Source organism: Ambystoma mexicanum, chromosome 4q (assembly GCF_040938575.1).
Source record: "Ambystoma mexicanum isolate Mex_15411 chromosome 4q, UKY_AmexF1_1, whole genome shotgun sequence".
Lineage (NCBI taxonomy): Eukaryota > Metazoa > Chordata > Amphibia > Caudata > Ambystomatidae > Ambystoma > Ambystoma mexicanum.
Window position 1 is genome coordinate 1,107,705,253 of NC_090928.1, and position 17,696 is coordinate 1,107,722,948.

General features: G+C 46.7%; 1 protein-coding gene across 2 annotated transcripts in view; it reads left to right on the forward strand.

The window, feature by feature from the left end:
- The window catches only part of CDC42BPA (CDC42 binding protein kinase alpha), a 1,600,792-nt gene that overhangs the window by 540,981 nt on the left and 1,042,115 nt on the right, over positions 1–17,696 (forward strand). For both annotated transcript variants that reach the window (XM_069608679.1, XM_069608678.1), the window contains exon 8: positions 4,916–5,164. In XM_069608679.1, the coding sequence (XP_069464780.1) occupies positions 4,916–5,164 (249 nt within the window). The remainder of the gene's footprint in view (positions 1–4,915; positions 5,165–17,696) is intronic.

Genomic DNA, 17,696 nt, shown 5'->3' on the forward strand with positions numbered 1-17,696 from the left:
GAACATTTCCAAAGACTCTGACTCAGATTCAGAGGACGACACCACTCAGTCACCATCTAAGGAGTTTCATGACATCGTGACTAAAGCCATGCAGGTACTAGAAATCCTCCCTAAGGATAAGCCTGAAACGGCTGGTACTTTTGAGAAACTTCCAGCTCAGCAGTCAAGGGTTCCACTTCCCATGGAATTGTCTGTTCTAGAACAAGCTCTAGCTCATTGGGGACATTCTCATTGCGATCCACACATCTCCAAGGCCCTAGATAACAAATACAAGGTGCCCTAAGGATGAACCTTTCATTCTCATGGGCAATCTTCCGGCTCAGTCTGCCGTAGTCTCAGCTGCTTTGGGCACAAAGGGTAAAGGCCCTTCTCCATCCCCAGCTTCATTTCTAGATAACAATGCAACAAAAGAATGGGAGACTCAAGGTAAGAAGTCTTATACCAACTCTAGCTTACAACTTAAGCAGGTTAACACTGCTACAGTTTTGGCAGGATTTAATATCCTTAATTGGGAGAATCTTCAACGCTTTGCTGGCATGCTCCCTAAGAAGGCTGCAGAAGAATCTTCGTTCTGGATTTCAGAGGATAGAGAAGCTGCTTTCCAACAGCTTCAAGCGGACAATCGACCCCAGAACTCCTGGAAGAGATCCAGAAACTCCTTTCCTTAGGAGCGATAAAGATGGTACCTCAAGAAGAAGTAGGTCAGGGATTTTACTCTCGTTACTTCCTAATCCCAAAGAAATCAGGTGGGATCTGTCTAATTCCGAACCTCTCAGAACTCAACCAATTTCTGTTAGTCGAAACCTTCACATGGTGACCATTCCTCAGATTCTGGCTTCTCTTTACCCAAACAACTGGATGGCATCTGTAGATCTACAGGATGCTTATTTTCACATCCCCATCTACAAACATCACAGTCAGTTCCTGAGATTCACAATAGGAAGGTCTAATTTCTAGTTCACATGTCTTTCCTTCAGGCTAAATTCTGCTCCCAGGGTTTTCACAAATGTTCTAGCAGCCTACCTTCGGGTAAGGGCAGTTCATCTATACCCTTACCTAGACGACTGGCTTCTCAAGGCCCAGTCTCCAGAGGAATTGCTTCAGAAAATGCAATTAACAGGCCATACTCTTTTCAACCTGTGCTTTTCCATAAATATGACAAAATCCCAGCGCAATCCTTTGCAAAGGATCCAATTCCTAGGAGCAATTATAGATACTACTCTACACAGAGCCTTTCCACCTCTAGGAAGGGTGGAAGCTGTTCAAAAAAATGATCGTAAAATTCAACACCCACCAGACTCTGACACTGTGGTGGCTTCAAAGGCTCTTGGTCCTCATGGCCTCTTGCATAAACCTAGTTCCCTTTGCAAGGCTCCACATGAGAATGGTCCAGTGGCATTTTGCTCGCAAATGGAACTAGCTCTTGGATTCCCAGGAAATGAAAATCCAAATTCCAAAACAAGTTCAGGACTCTATACTGTGGTGGAACATCCCAGAGAACCTGTAATCAGGTTTCCTTTTCAACCTCCCCCTCACCAAATAGTCATAACAGACTCTTCAGACTAAGGTCGGCGAGCCCATTGTGTAAGTCTAACAGCTCACAGTGTTTGGTCTTCTCAGGGAAAGGAGCACATACATGCCCTGGAACTAAGAGCCATATTTTTTGCTCTGAAATAATTTCTTCCCTCACTCCAAGGAAAAGTGGTGAGAATTCTAACAGACAATACCACTGCAATGTTTTATATCAACAAGCAGGGTGGTGCTTGTTTGGTTCTCCTGTGTCTCCTAGCAGAGAAGATTTGGTATTGGACCTTTAAAAATCACATGTTCCCGTTGCAGTCCCATCTGGAGGGAGAGAAGAGTCCTAGCAGACAAGCTAAGCCAGTTACAGGTTGCGCCGCACAAGTGGGAGCTGAAACAATCCGTAACGAACATGATATTCAGAAGTGGGCCTATCCATCAGTATACCTCTTTGCCAACCAGCACAATTCTCTATGTCCTCAGTTTGCATCAAGGCAAGGTCAGGGCCTTCAATCCCTGGGAGATGCTCTACATCTGGATTGGTCTAACCTAACACTTTAGGCTTTTCCACCTCTCCCATTAATATGCAAAGTACTACTCAAATTCAAAATGCCACAGAATCTGACAATGATTGTATAGCCCCATTCTGGCCAGACCTTCTGGTGTTAGCAAGGACTTCCGTATTAGATCTCCCATCATCGAGAGATCTTTTGACTCAACAGAAAGGGCGGGGCCTTCAGCCCTCCCCTCAGTTGCTCAACTTGATAGGCTTGGTTCCTGAAAAACTAGCCTTTTCCCCTTTACATTTGTCAGAGCAAAATATAACTATCTTGTCAGCTTCTAGAAAAGCTTCTGCTAATAAACAATATCATAGCAAATGGTTAAGTTTCTGTTACTTGGCCTTGGACCGAAACCTTAATCCTCTAAAGGCGTCTATTGATAATGTCATGTCCTTCATGTCTTATCTTGTTTTCACCGGTGTCAATGTAGACACGTGCAAACACTACTTATCAGCTATTGGCGCTTACCTGAATAGCAAACACAAGTCTTTCTCTCTTTTTAACAAAGCCATTAAAAGGCACTTCAAGGGCCTTCTACACTTACATCCCTATATTTGTGAACCTCCACCTCAGTGGGATCTCAAATTGGTCTTATCAGCCCAAATCAAAAACCATTTGAGCCTATGGCCTTGTGTGAATTATAATTTCTATCTTGGAAAACAGCATTCTTAGTAGCCATTACTTCGGCTAGAAGGATTAGAGAACTTCAGGCTCTCTCCTCAAAGGAACCATATCTAGTGTTCCATAAGGACAAAGGTGTCCTATGTACAGTCCCTCCTTTCTTTTCTTCCTAGAACGTATGCTTCTGCAGCCAAAGGAACATTACATAATCTAGATGTCAGAACTTTAAAATTGTATCTAAAAAGGACCAAACCGTTTAGAAAAGCAGACCAGCTCTTCGTTACTTATGGGGGTCCTTCTCCTAGCAATAAGGCAGCTAAAGCTTCCATCGCTAGATGGGTTGTCTCCTGTATCTCCAAGGCTTACGACATGAAAGGGCTCGTGACTCTGCAGAGACTTCGGGCTCATTTTGTTAGCGCCAAGGCAGCATCGTAGCCTTTTACCAGGCATGTTCCCATTGTAGACATTTGTAAATCGACTACATGGGCTACCCCGCCTGCCTTTTGCAAGCACTATGCTATGGATACATCTTCTAGAAATTATGCAAAATTCGTCCAAGAGGTTCTACGCAACTTGTTTGCCTGAATTCCATACATGCTGTCCCCTCCACCCTTACTTATTCTAAGGACTTTTAGTCTGGTACCGACCAGTTGGGAAGAAGGGAGAGCCAAGACAAAAGAGAAATTGAAAATTACCTTCATGGTGATTCAGCTTCTCTTTGTCCAGGCTCTCCCTCCTTCACAACACCACCCAGCCAATAGGAGAGTGGTGAGCGTATGATAGGCCACTGTTCATGGGGCTGGGACGCTGCTGCATTGACGTTTTGCCATTTGCCGCATTTAGTATGAGATCGAAAGAGGCAGCATGATGGACTGATGAGTGGGTGGTGGGAAGATAATTTATTAGAAAGCATGTCCGTGGTATATGGTTCCTTGTGTCCTTGTTAGGTTATCGTGCATCTTTGTGCTTATGTTGATCCTTATCAGACACGCCATTGCTTCTGAGGCTGTAGGATGGTCTCCAGTCATTGTTTCGAATGCATTGTTTCGAATACCAAAGTTTCGAAAAGAAATTCATTGAAAAAATGCATTTTGTTTAGGTAAAGTTTTTTTTTTCTATAGTGGTTTTTAAGAGCTAAAAAAAGCGTGGGTGGGGGGAACCCCCCTATTGTTCTTATTTATTTTTAAAGCATTTTTTCGATGCATTTTTTCGAAACTTTGCCACTCAAAACTATGGCATTTGAAACTTTCACTAGGAACCCATTAGGATTTGGTTGACTCATCCTGAGGTGGGCTGCAGATTAGGTTTATGAATTGGCTTGTTCATTTGTGATAATAATGGATCTCCTCTAACCTTGTGTGAGTTAGGCATTCATGAGAGTTGTTTCGTACTTGTCCTCTGCGATTTAGGAGACGATCTGACATTTGTCCATTCGCAGGAGTGTCCAACTTTAGGGATGTTGTACTGCCATGAGAGTTGTGCGTTATTTTTGGTTTAGTTCCATAAGTAGTGCCACAAGACATTCTTGCCTATTTCTTGATATGTTAAGCCTTGTACTGATATCCAGCCTTTTATGAGTGATTAAGTGAACTTCATTTAGAATGTTATCATTTTCACAGGTGTGCAGCCTCCTGTGAAGTGTACACAGCTCTCAAATGAGATGCACAATATTGTCTGTGATTTTTTTATGGGTTCCCTTTTGTCTTGTGTTATTAGACTGTATTTTGTAAAGGCTGAACGTGTGCATATCTCCAATTCTATGTTAATACTGATCTTGGTTGTCAATAGCGCTGCTTGTCGCAACTACATTAATGAAATGACCTCCATTTTAATCCTACTTAGGAGTTTCTTTTCCATCATAGAAATATTTTTGCATGCATTTGAGAATGCTCATAGGTGGACTAAGCAGTATTCAGTATTTGTACATTGTAATCATTTACGTATATGCTATTTAGGTAGTCTGAGCTGGATGCTTTCAATGTACCGTTCCCCTGAACGACGAGGGAAACCTTCTAAAATGGAGTTCCCGAGTGATTCAGTAACAGCAGTGAATGCTACCACAACAACAGGATTCATTTGTTCAATGAATAGAACATCATTTTGTTACAGGAGCTACCTTCTTCTGGAAGTTGCCTTCTTAACGGTTGACTTGTAAATTGCAAAAAAATGACGATTTTACATTCATGTTATTACTTGTTTTCTTTACTCTGTAGGAGAGGTTTCAGTTTCCAGTACAAGTGGCTGATGTCTCTGAAAATGCCAAGGACCTTGTCCGAAGGCTCGTTTGCAGCAGGGAGCACCGACTTGGGCAGAACGGGATTGAGGATTTTAAAAAGCACCCATTCTTTGCTGGCATTGATTGGGATAATATTAGAAACTGTGAAGCACCTTACATCCCAGAAGTCAGCAGTCCGACGGATACATCAAATTTTGATGTTGACGATGACTGTTTAAAAAACTCAGTAAGTACACCATTGTCACTTTAAGAAAAACGTACAATTTCAACATCTTGATGACTTTCTCTGTTCCAACTCTACATTGTTTCACATTGTTCCATATATTTGAATTCCTTCATTATTTTAGATGTATAACAAGAGGGCATTCATTTTGTTGTGTTTGTTTGCGGTCTTCTTCCGTAACATGCTTCCATCATGTTACACAAGATCCCAGAGCAGTCGTTCAAAAATGAATATACTATCATCGTCAATTCTTTATTGTTTTCGTATGTAGTGCAATACAAAGCTCCAGAGACGCCAAAGTTCACCAAGAAAAAAAGGTGTTGACGAAAGAGTGATCAGTAGGGGATGACGCCGGGACACTATTTTTTTTGTTGCACACAAAACAGTTTAGACGCATGCCTGAATAACTAGTAATGCATTTTCAGGCAGTTTCAGAGCAATATTAGTCATATTGGAATCAAATGCAGGCAAACCTTGACATTGTACACAAGTTTATCCACCCAAGATTCCCCGGTAACCATTCCACCCTGTTGGTACTAGATGCAGAAAAAGCAATTGACAGTCTGGACTGTGCTTTTATGAACTACACACTAGAGGGGATTAGGTTTCGAGCATAGATTTGTTAATGGGTCCAGCTCTGACTCAGGAGAGATCAAGAGGGGTTAGACAGGGATGCCACCTCTCACTACTGCTGTCTATAATGTCTGTAGAGCCTTTCACGAGGTGAATGCGAGGGAACCAAGCCTCAAAGAAATTACATTTGGTTGCCAATAGCTGTGAGAAACCAGAAGGTGCCTCACCCACTAGTCCCCAGGGATCTGTCATCCAGGTGGCCAGGACATGGTTATCGCTTTTGGAGTCAGTTCCTGGGTGTGGACCAGTGCGGGAGGATCACCTGGGTGAGGGCTGTTCCGGGAGTGAGAGCTGGACACCGGATGCCGAGACATGGTATCACTCTCTTCCCTGTAACACCTTTACTCCATCCTACCAGATAGGATACGTAGGAACTGTATACCCGTCACCCCTTTCTTACAAGAACACATTCACACGGACAACCTCCTCTGGGAGAAAACGGACTAACACCCGAGCAATATACCTGACGCGGCCCGATAATTACTGACCGACACTCACAACTGACTTTCATTAAGATTCCCCACATGGATAAAAGGTGGAGCACAAAAGCACTCTCTGAGCGAGGCAACGCGCACAAGGAAACAGCAGTTTTGAGACGGCAGTTGAATGAGAGAAGAAAGACATGAAAACAGGAGGGGATCTCTAGGAGGGAAGTTGCCTTGACCTTTCCAACAAGAGACCGTTACTTTCAAGAGCCCTCAGACCACGAAACCAGGCTAAAGAATCCTGTATTGTGTGTCGGAGATACCCGGGTCCCTTCCGCATCACTAATCAAGGAGGGGAGAAGCAGCAGCCTGCGTGGTACCATCCTTGGCTCCCAAGAAAAATGCAGGGTCAGGTCAGTGAAAGCAACACAGCCAGTGAGTTGGGGAGACCGATACAAGACCGGTCTGTGTTGAAGCCAAGTTTGCAAGCAGCAACTTTGTATGGTGGGAGCTGAAATGAACATTGTTAAACGCGTGTGATAAAAGACACAAGTAAAGTTGAACTGCCGATGGGTGTTTGAACTTTGAAAATCAAGATACAATACCTTTGACAGAGTGGTCCGGCACCGCGTGAGTGCTCAATAGAAGGTCACTGTAAGGTGTCCAGATAAGAAGTGAAAGTTAAAGGATTGTATTAAGAAGAGAATAAAGAATTGCGAATCGAAGCAGCCCTGCGATGGGTCAAGTAAAATCCTGCGCACAGTCGAAAAACTTCGATTTTGATACAGTAAAGAAAGTTTGGAAACTGAGATAAATTTGGTCCGAGCCCAACAGAAGGAGACCAATTGAAGGTTTTGTTCTGTTGAAGTGGGTCTGAGCCCAGAGGAGGGAGACACTGGGTGAACGGTGAACCAACCTAGAAATTGTGTATGTGAAAATCCTGAGAGAAGTGGGTCTGAGCCTGGCAGAGGGGTACCCGGGGTGAACAGTGAATCAACCGAGAAATTGTGCATGTGAAATCCTAAGGAGAAAGGAACTTTGGTGCTTGTTGCATCAGGCCCGCTGAAATAAGAGACTTTGGGTCTCGTGACCAGTTTGCCTGTCCGGAAAGAAGGGTGCCAGTGAGCTCACCGTCACCCTCGTTTCTGGACCGGCAAACAAGTCTGCCTGCCGGAGCCGCTGTTTCCGACAGGTCTGACCCTGCCGGGCGCAGCAGCCACGGTAGGCAGACTTGTCACGGGAGCACCGGCACCGTTGCTAACGGTGCCCGTGATCCCTTGTCACCACTCCCATAGAGTCCCTTAGGACTCTATGTGAATGGGGATTAACAATTGTACTGGCGCCTGACTTCTGGGCCGTCAGACTTGTAATAGCCAGGTGGCACCGGTAAATCAAACGCCGTTAAATTATTACAGGTCTGGCGGCATCCCGCCGGTAGCACCCATAATGAGGCCCTTTTGAATAGCAAAGAGACTTGGGCACAGAAGGCCCGGATGCTGAGGTTTTGAACTGCATCATCGTGCCAGAGAAGACACTGTGTGTGCTAATCTTGAGTGTGCTGCCTTGTCCCGTGCTGAAAACGTGGGAAGGGGAGCCAACGGCTCAAATATCCTGACATGATTCCTTGAACAATTATTTTGTTTCCCACACGGTTTGTATTTAGAAGCAAGCATTGGCAATAGGTTTATTAGTATAGGCTCTTTTATTTTAGCAAGACTCCACTAGGACTGCGTTATTATTATTTGATGGTCGTAGCTTGCTCCCATCTTTAGATTTAGGATTAGATAGGCGGATTTCAAACCCAATTGAATTTCAAAAAACACCCTTGAACTGTGGTCACTTGTGTCTGTCTTACTGTTTGATACCATGCCTTCCTTACAGAGCACACATTATCACTTTCTCGCAGGTGTGCTTTTCTCAATCTCAGACCCAATACACACCCTTTCAAAAGTTCTCGAAGTGATAAAAGCGTTCGCTGAAGTTTTGGGATTCAAGATTGATGCTTCAAAATCACAGCTATTAAATCGGAATAAATCAAATATTAATATCTGAGAAAATTCCACTGGGCCCCAAATGCTATACCGTACCTAGGAGCTAAAAAGATCAGCAGAGTGTCAGATCACTACAAATGGAACTATCCCCAAGTGTTTGACTCAATCTCCACAGACATGATACGATGGAAACAAAAATCAATATCGTGGTTCGGAAGAATCAAGATGAATATACTGCCACACCCTTTATTTTCCAAGTGCTCTGAGTCCTGATACCACAGAAAGACTTATTAAAGGTGGACAAAGCTCATAAAGTTTGTATATCAAGGGACAAAAACTGTGAGTAGCAAGAAAACTGGTCCCACGCAGCACCTCAATAGGAGTGCTGGGCTGCCCTAATCTAAGCCGGTATTGCACAGCCCCTTAACTCAGAATTTTCGGGGAATGGGCATAACGCAACTCATCGAACCAGTGGTGCGAGATGGATGATACCATGGCAAGACTAAGGCTTTGCGAGCTTTTTTGGCTACCCAAACAGCATAGACCACCTTAGATTTATATCAGCCCTGTACCCTTTGGGGGACTACAGCAACCTTGCCCTCCTGGCAATAGGGAACCCAACCTAGGGTATAAGTCTGTACTACACAGGTTGGTAGTGTGACTGAGCAGCCAGGCTCATCTCAAGAGGGGTCAATGTGAGCTGTAAGGTTGTAACAGAGTTTCACATTGACAGTTATTCAAATAAACACTTTTCTGATGTTTGTTAATCTGCTTAGAATCACATGCTGTGCATAGTCCGACATCCAGTGGTCACTGCGGAGTATTGCATTTTGTTTTTCGTAGTCGAAAAGGGGACGTAGACAAGGCGTGTCTGTAACACTATCCCTATAGTGACGTGCAGTGTACCCATAATCCCTCACGCGTTGAGGTCCCTCAGATTGTTTTTTTCCGCCCAGATATTGGTCGCCTTTACGCGGAGCTCCTCGAGAGACATTGCAAAAACATTATTCGACCTTTGGTCGTTATTAACTTATAACCATATTATTACTTTACACCCCTCCTTCGGCGTCGTAGCTGCGAAGCTGTTCACTGCCAATCAAGATCTCCGACGGCAGTGCCTTCGACGGAGGAGGTTGTTCGGCGTTCGCCGAACAAGTGGCCTGGCCTCGCCAGCCAAATACAGTAGGGAGAGTGGGGTCGTGGGACATTTATTGTTTCTCTTTGAGAATGCCTTTCCCTTTCCCCTCCTTTTCCTTCGGGGTTGTTGTCACATGCAATCGGTTCCTCGGCTATGGAGAGGACACCCTTTAGGTTTTGCCCGCGTTGCAAGGGCAAGTTTACCTGGAAAGGCAAGCATAAACAGTGTAACCGTTGCTTGCCCCTCGACCACAAAGAGGACGGCTGTGCGGCCTGTCAGCTTCTTAAGCCGAAGACTTTAAAAGACCGCAGGGTCAAAAGGTGGGCAGCCTACGCCATGCCTAGGTCTGATTCATCACCCGCCGCCGCCGAAAGTGACGAGGAATGTGATAACCCGATGTCCGTTTCGGAAGTCGTAGACCTCTCTAAGGAGCGTTCACGCTCCTCATCTGTCCCCGGCCCCGACAAGCTCGGCTCACGCCCTGCTTATGGGGATGAACACCCCGGCGACCCTGACGCACACAAAAAACACTCCCATAAACACACGACCCACGGCTCTTCCTCGTCGAAGACGCAGAGAGCATTAGCACCAACGGAGACGCAGGTCCTACCGGCGGCCTCCTCAGACCGTAAGAGTCTTAAGCCGCGCTATCACTAAAACGCCAGACATCGCAAACTGTCAGAGAGCGCCCGTCGGCGTAGAGCAAGCAACGCCTGTAACGTCGACGCCGGAGGTATCCTCGACAGACAGTTTAGTTGTCGAGAGCCTGGTGCGGATTATTTCCACCGATAGCCAGAGACAGACGGCGAAGGAAACGTCGGTCACCGCTCCCAAGGCCCGAGAGACGCCGAAAAGGTCAGAAGGGAGGCAGGAATTGCCCCCTCCATCGAGAAGGACTCCTAGCCTACCAGAAGGCTTTTCAGAAGGCGAGAGGAACCTTTCTTCGACGTTATGGGATAGGTCGAAGCATTTTCCCCCTTCCCCCTTCCCCCTTTCCCCCGACCGCTCTGAGGTACCTCATGAAACCCTAGAGAGACTCCAGTTTTGTATGGACAAAATGGAGAGGTTTATGGAGACTCAGAACCTTCCAACAACCAAGAGATCAAGAGAGGGACCTCAGGAGGATCCCAGGGCCAAGTACCCTAGGATGTTTGATCCCCCCCCAAGAGGATGTAGATTTATATGACCTCACTGGAGGGGACCCCCACTTTCAGGAGGATGACGGATTCTTAGGCAATGAAGGGGAACAAAACCTAGAGGAGGAAGGTTTTGAAGATAACCCAAATATGGGTGATAGGGGCTTCGGAGAAGGCCCAGAAGAGGGCGCTTCACAGCCCTGGCAGTCCCCATCAGCGTTTTCAGACCCTGACGCCCTAAACCTGTCCCCCCCCCCAAGCACTCACCTATTAGGAATACGTCACCTATAGACGATCAACCTACCTTTAATGCACTGCTACGCAAGGCAGCAGCGCATTTCGAAATCGAGACTGGGGAAATTTCTCCTGACATAGACTTTGTAGAAAAGATCATCAAGGAGAAACCCCCTGTCAGCCAAACCATTCCCCTTCTCGCCTCAGTAAAGAGCCGAATTATTCCTTCACTAGCTACACCCACGTTATTCAGAGGGGTCAACCCTAGGATAGAAAAATTATTTAGTCCTTCCCCCATCGGACCCGTTATACATCAGGGGCCACTCTGTACCAGACTCCTTAGTGGTGACAAATGCAAGGAAAAGAGCAGGGGTCCCGCTGTCAACTAGCGAGGCACCACCAGATAAAGAGGGTAAAAAATGGTATGCCCTAGGAAAGAGGATTACAGCCTCGGCTGCCTTTTCCGCAAGAATTGCCAACAACAACTCTTTGCTGGCAAGTTACGAAGATGCACAATGGAGCAAACTACGTAAGGACATCGAGGAGGTACCGGAACCCCTACGTACTTGGCTTCTAGCCACGGTTACTGAAGGGACCTTAGTCAACCAAAGCATCATTAAAAATACTCTGGATGCTGCAGAAACAGCTGGCCGTTCCCTAGTCCAAGGAATCCTCCTCAAACGCCATGTATGGCTATGTAATTCAGTCTTTAAACCTGAAACACAAGCATCTCTAATTAACAAACCTATAGAAGATGCCAACCTCTTTGGTAAGGTGATGGATGAGGCACTAGAGACCACAAAGAAGGAATTTGACACCATCAAAACCCTAGACCAAATTTCAAGGCCTTCCAACAAACGTGGTTATGGCAACACACGCTTTTTTTGAGGCCAACGCCAGCAGCAACAACAGCAGCAGCAATACTCTGCAGGTAACTGGTCCTCTAACCAAGGCACCAGTGGACAATACAACCAAAGAGGACAACATCGTGGCAAGGGAAGAGGTCGGGGTCCCACCCCTAGAGGTTCCCAAGCCACCAACACCAAATGACTCAAAGATTCGGGTCCCCTCCCAAGCATCGCCGGTTGGGGGCCGGTTAACATCCTTTCTTCCAGCATGGGAGGGTATAACATCAGACCGCTGGGTACTAGCAACCATAGCCCGTGGTTACTGTATAGAATTCAACAGTTTCCCTACGTACAGACCCCCAAGGGGACGACGCATGTCACCAGAACACCTTGCCATCCTTCTTCAAGAAGTGGACCAACTACTAGAAAAAGGAGCTATAGAGGTTGTGCCTCTATCTCAGGTAACGGAAGGTATTTATTCAGTGTACTTCCTTGTACCCAAAAAGGACTTAACCATGCGCCCTGTACTAGATATGCGCCCAGCGAACAAATTTGTCAAACCTCAATAGTTTTGTATGGTGACTCTACAGGAGGTAATCCCCCTGCTTTCACAGGGAGATTACATGACAACCCTGGACATGAAAGATGCATACTTTCATATTTTAATGTTGCCAGCGCACAGGAAATACCTCAGGTGCATGATAGAGGGCAAACACTACCAGTTCAGAGTGCTACCCTTCGGCATAGCATCAGCGCCGAGAGTATTCACGAAGGTGCTAGCAGTTGCAGCGGCCCACCTGCGCAGGTTGTCCATCCCAGTATACCCTTACTTCGACGATTGGCTCATACCAGGGGATTCTTACAAAACATGCTTCTCAAATACCCAAAAGACTGTAGACCTTTTGTTTCAACTGAGCTTCTCCATCAACGAGAAGAAGTCCAGTTTAGACCCCAGCCAGATCAAACAATTCCTAGGGGCTCTAATTCGAACAAAGGATGGCCTTGTCTTCCCTTCCAACGAGAGGGTCCAAAACATGCTGTTTCAGATCCCTCAATATGTGGCCGGTCGAGAGGTGACGGTACGCAAAGCATTGCACTTACTAGGAATGATGGCGTCATGTATTTATTTGGTACCTCACGCGCGCCTGCGCATGCGCCCAATGCAAGAGTGGGTCAACAGCCAGTGGTGTCAGGCCAGCGGACAATGGGACGATCTAGTGGTGGTCTTGCAGGCCTTGGTTCTCTCGCTACGGTGGTGGTCGAAGGAAAACCTGGTAATAGGGAAACCATTTGCCACCCCCGCAGTGGAAGCCACTCTAACCATAGACTCATCCCTCACAGGATGGGGGGCTCACCTATCCCATCGGACTGCTCACAGAGTTTGGACTCCGAGCATAGCATCCAAGCACATAAACTTACTGGAGCTACTAGCTGTGTTCAAGGCACTGAAAGCCTTCCAGGCACACCTGCAGGGGAAGACAGTGCTGGTCCTCATGGACAGCACCACAGCCATGTACCACCTCAACAAGCAAGGGGGCACTCACTCTCCAGGACTGTCCAAGCTGTCCCAGAACATCTGGAAGTGGGCTCTCAAACACAACATGATCCTACTGTCACAACATGTACCAGGGGAACTATCTGCTAGCAGACCAACTCAGCAGAGACTTCCCTCTGCCCTCGGAGTACGAATGGCGGTTACCCGAAGACATCGTCTGCGACGTCTTCACACAATGGGGATTTCCAGAAATAGATCTGCTCGCAACTCTGGAGAACTCCCGATGCCAAGATTACGCCTCCAGGTACCCCCAGAACCAATCCAAGGGGAACGGTCTATCGATACCATGGTCAGGGAAATTTGTTTATGCTTTTCCCCCCCGACTCCCCTTCTCAACAAGATAGTGCACAAGATGCACCAAGAACAAGTTACCATGATACTGGTGGCCCCTATGTGGGACAGACAGCCATGGTTCGCTCACTTGATGGACATGTCCCTATCTTCTCCAGTGAAACTTCCCTGCCCGCACAACATGCTGTCACAGGACAAGGGCAGGACACTGCATCTATGCCCTCAGACCATGAATTTAGCAGCCTGGCTCCTGAGATCATAGAATTTGGACATTTACAACTCCTGCAGAGATGCATGGACATTCTCAGGGAGGCTAGAAAGCCTAACGCTTGTCACTGTTATTCTAGCAAATGGAAAAGATTTGTCATCTGGTGTAGGGGAAGGAGCATCAACCCAGTTGACTGCTCTCCCACACAAATTGTTCTGTACCTGACTCACCTACTAGACTCAGGCTTGGTGTTTAACTCTATTAAAGTCCATTTAGCTGCACTTTCCGCATACACCACTTCCCAACTTAAAGTGTCATGGTGGAATGTCCCAGTTATTAAAGCCTTCATGGAAGGAGTGAAGAGGATCCACCCTCCCATAGCTAACCCCGCTCCCGCATGGGACCTAAATGTGGTACTAACAAGGCTCATGGGGTCACCCTTTGAACCCATGCACAAAGCAACACTTAAAGACCTCACTCTTAAGACTGCTTTTCTAATAGCTATCACCTCCATTAGGAGAGTAAGTGAACAGCGCTCTCTGTACTAGACCCCTTTGTAACAGTTCACAAGGATAAGGTGGTTCTACGCACACATCCTAGGTTTGCACCAAAATGTATCTCTAAATTCCATGTCAACCAGTCAATAGAACTACCAACGTTCTTTCAAAATCCTTCAAACTTAGGGGAGAAGAGCCTGCATTCACTGGATGTTCGCAGAGCCGTGATGTTTTATATGGTTAGAACTAGAACATTCAGAAAGACTAATCAGTTCTTTCTCTCGGTGGCAGCAGGAAGAGAAGGAGATGCAGTTTCAAAATCGACTATTTCTAGATGGATTGTATAATGCATCACTCTCTGTTACACTCTTGCTAAGAGAGAACTACTACTCAAGCCAAGAGCACACTCCACTCGAGGCACCAGGGCTTCCATAGCTTCCTTTGCAAATGTCCCTCTTGAGTCCATTTGCAAAGCGGCAACCTGGAGTTCTGTTCACACCTTTACAAAACACTACTGTCTAGATGCCCACTCTAGATGTGATTCCCAGGTGGGACAAGCAGTATTAAGACATCTTTTTTCTACTGTTCCTTCTCACAACCCACCTCCAACTCCGGGTACTGCTCGCTAGTCTATGCACAGCATGTGATTCTAAGCAGATTAACAAACATCAGAAGACAATGGATTACTTACCTTAAAAGCATTTCTGATGGTTGTATCTGCTTAGATTCACATGCGCCCACCCTTCCTCCCCGCTCGGATGGAAGGAACATAGACTTTCTTCTATATATCTCTTTTCTGTACTCACTCACGTCTAATAGGCTCCCTCAGGGCAGAAACAATACAAACAGAGGGACCTCGACGCGTGAGGGATTGTGGGTACACTGCAAGTCACTATAGGGATAGTGTTACAGACACGCCTTGTCGACGTCCCCTTTTCGACTACGAAAAACAAAATGCAATACTCTGCAGTGACCACTGGATGTCGGACTATGCACAGCATGTGAATCTAAGCAGATACAACCATCAGAAATGCTTTTACGGTAAGTAATGCACTGTCATACTCAAGGTTTCTTGATTAAACTGTTATTATTTATTTAACAGTTAGCTATATAAGCCTTCTTCAGAAGGGAGCAAAACATGTAACACTTATAGTATACTTCAAAACACACTCTGTTTCTCTAAATCAGATGAAACCCATTGGGGATGGTACACAGACACTTCCTCGGGTGACTTAATTAGCTAGGACTCTGTGGACATTGATTTATCACTGGTACATTTAGAGCAATACTGAGTTTGGGTGTAAAGGATTAGATAGGGGAATAAAACAAAGGTTAACAAATAATTCATAAACTGTTAAGTACTTTTTAAACCCTGCAATGCAAAGTAAATTAACCCTTTCATGGAGGAAAGACAAAAGCACAAAGTCAAAGGTAAGAAGAGTCTCTCAGGGAGCCAGGGCAGCCAATGTTAGTTGAGCAAAGTCTAGGGGAGCTGAAGGTCTTCTTGCAGGTAAGTAAAAGTCTTGCACAATGTTTTTAGAAACGTTTGTACAGATGAGATTCACTTAAAGGGCCACAAGCTGGGAGGTTTGTGAACGGCAAAGCTGCAAGCAACTCTGCAATGGCAACCAAGACAAGTCTCAACTGAGACCAAGCAAGACTACACAACAAGAGGTAAGCCTTCTTAGGTTTACAGTACTTTTGGTAAGACGAAATGGTTCCAGCTGGCTTCTGTTCCTGTACAGCTCTGCAGATCCTATTATTCCTGGGCCTCAGTCGTAGGGACAAGAGGGAGGACGTCTGTGGACTCCTGCACTGTAATGGGAAGGTCGGCGGCAGAAATGGGCAAACATCAATTCAGCGGCACGTCACGGTTTCAGCTCCTCCCGTCTATAGCAAATAGCAACACTGCGGTTCTCGGATACCACTTCAGACTTTCCTCGCATCTGGAGTCCAGGACTCTGTTGAGGTGGCTCAGGCTTAGTCAGTCCTGCTTCAGGGAAGTCCGGGGGATCTTCCTGGAGTTTGGGTCTGACTTAAAAGCGATGCACTCGATCTGGTGTTCCTCTCCCTGGCACTTCGATTCCTGCAGCAGCAATGGAAGTACAGCCAGCTCCGAGAGAATTTCCAGACAAGTTCACTTTGGGGTCGATTGATCCCACCAACCCAAGGAGAGAAGTCGTCCTTGTAGGGCTTCCATAGTTGAGGTGAATTCGGAGCTTCAGCACAGCAACAGGGCATCACCGGGCAACCCAACGATCCAGGAGTTGCAGCAAGCTTCTCTTCCAAGTTCTTCCTCAGATCCCTTCGTCCAGTGGTCGAATCTGTCTTTCAAGCCAAAAAGCCTCGCCTTTTCTCCAGCATGGGGTCTGGCATGGATTCACATGCTCATGAATATTCCCCGTCGTCAGGCTGGGAATCTCGGTAAAGAAAAAATCAGTTTGTTTCATTTCTGAACTGTCTTTCTCCTAACAACCAATCACCGAGCTCTGAGTCATACTGCCCCCAGCCAGTGACTGCCCTCTACCTATGCCCCTCCTCTGGCAGCCATCTTCACATTTTTACCACACGTTCAAGTGTTGGGAGTCCTCATGCTTAGCTCTCAAGCTTTCACTGCATTTTTTGGAAGAGTTTTACTCTATTTTTCGGTCAATCGAGCCTTGTGTTCCATTGATCATCCTTCCGATTAACGTGGACCCGTTTTTCGGATTCTTCAGCGCCCCTCAAGGGCGGATTTCATTGAGTTTCTTCGTGGAGGCTTCCAGAAGATTTTTCAGGCCTATGCTGTGTGGATCATGTCAGACGAGAAGGATTCCACCTCTCTTTTCAAGCCTTGCACCGACTGCTATTTGCAGAATGTTTTCATGGATGGCAAACATTCCCAGTGCATTTACTGCCTGTACCCGACGTAAAAGGAAGAAGATTGTGCATTTTGCCGTGAACGCTCGACACACCTGTTGAAGGATCGGCGTAAGCAACTGAGTGAGTGGCTGCAGACCAGGTCCTCTGCACTGGGTGGGTCCCAGAAGCGTGCCTCTCACGGATACGGGAAAGCCGAGCGGGCTTATAAGTCCTTTGAGGGCATCCCTCCCACGGGGATCCAAGAAAAGGCCAAGCACGGCGAGACCACTACCACCGGGAGCGCCGTCGCGGCGGGATCCACGGCGGCTAAGGCACAACCTACTTCCCCGGCTGCATCAGTCTCCAGCCAAGGCTCCGGATCTTCATCCAAAAGGAAGTCGGATCACCCACGGGCAAGCTGAAGGTGGCCCCGGAGTCGGCCAAGGAAAAGACCAAGCAGGGTACAGCGTCCAGCCTACAATCATCAGAGAATTCCCCTAAGGACAAGGTCAAGCAGTACAAGGTGTCTGGAGCGACCACAAAGGCCAAGCAGAACAATGGTCCTGCGGCTACCTCCATCTAGGTGGTGGTAGCGTCCCTTTCAAAGGCCTCAGAGGCGGACCCGCAGGGCGTCCTTCCGAAGGCAAGAGTTTGCCTTCCTCCCAGGAGGGAGGCTGCGTTCCAGCCCATTGAGAAGACTCCGGAGAAGAAGATGCCGGACTGTTTGGAGACACAGTC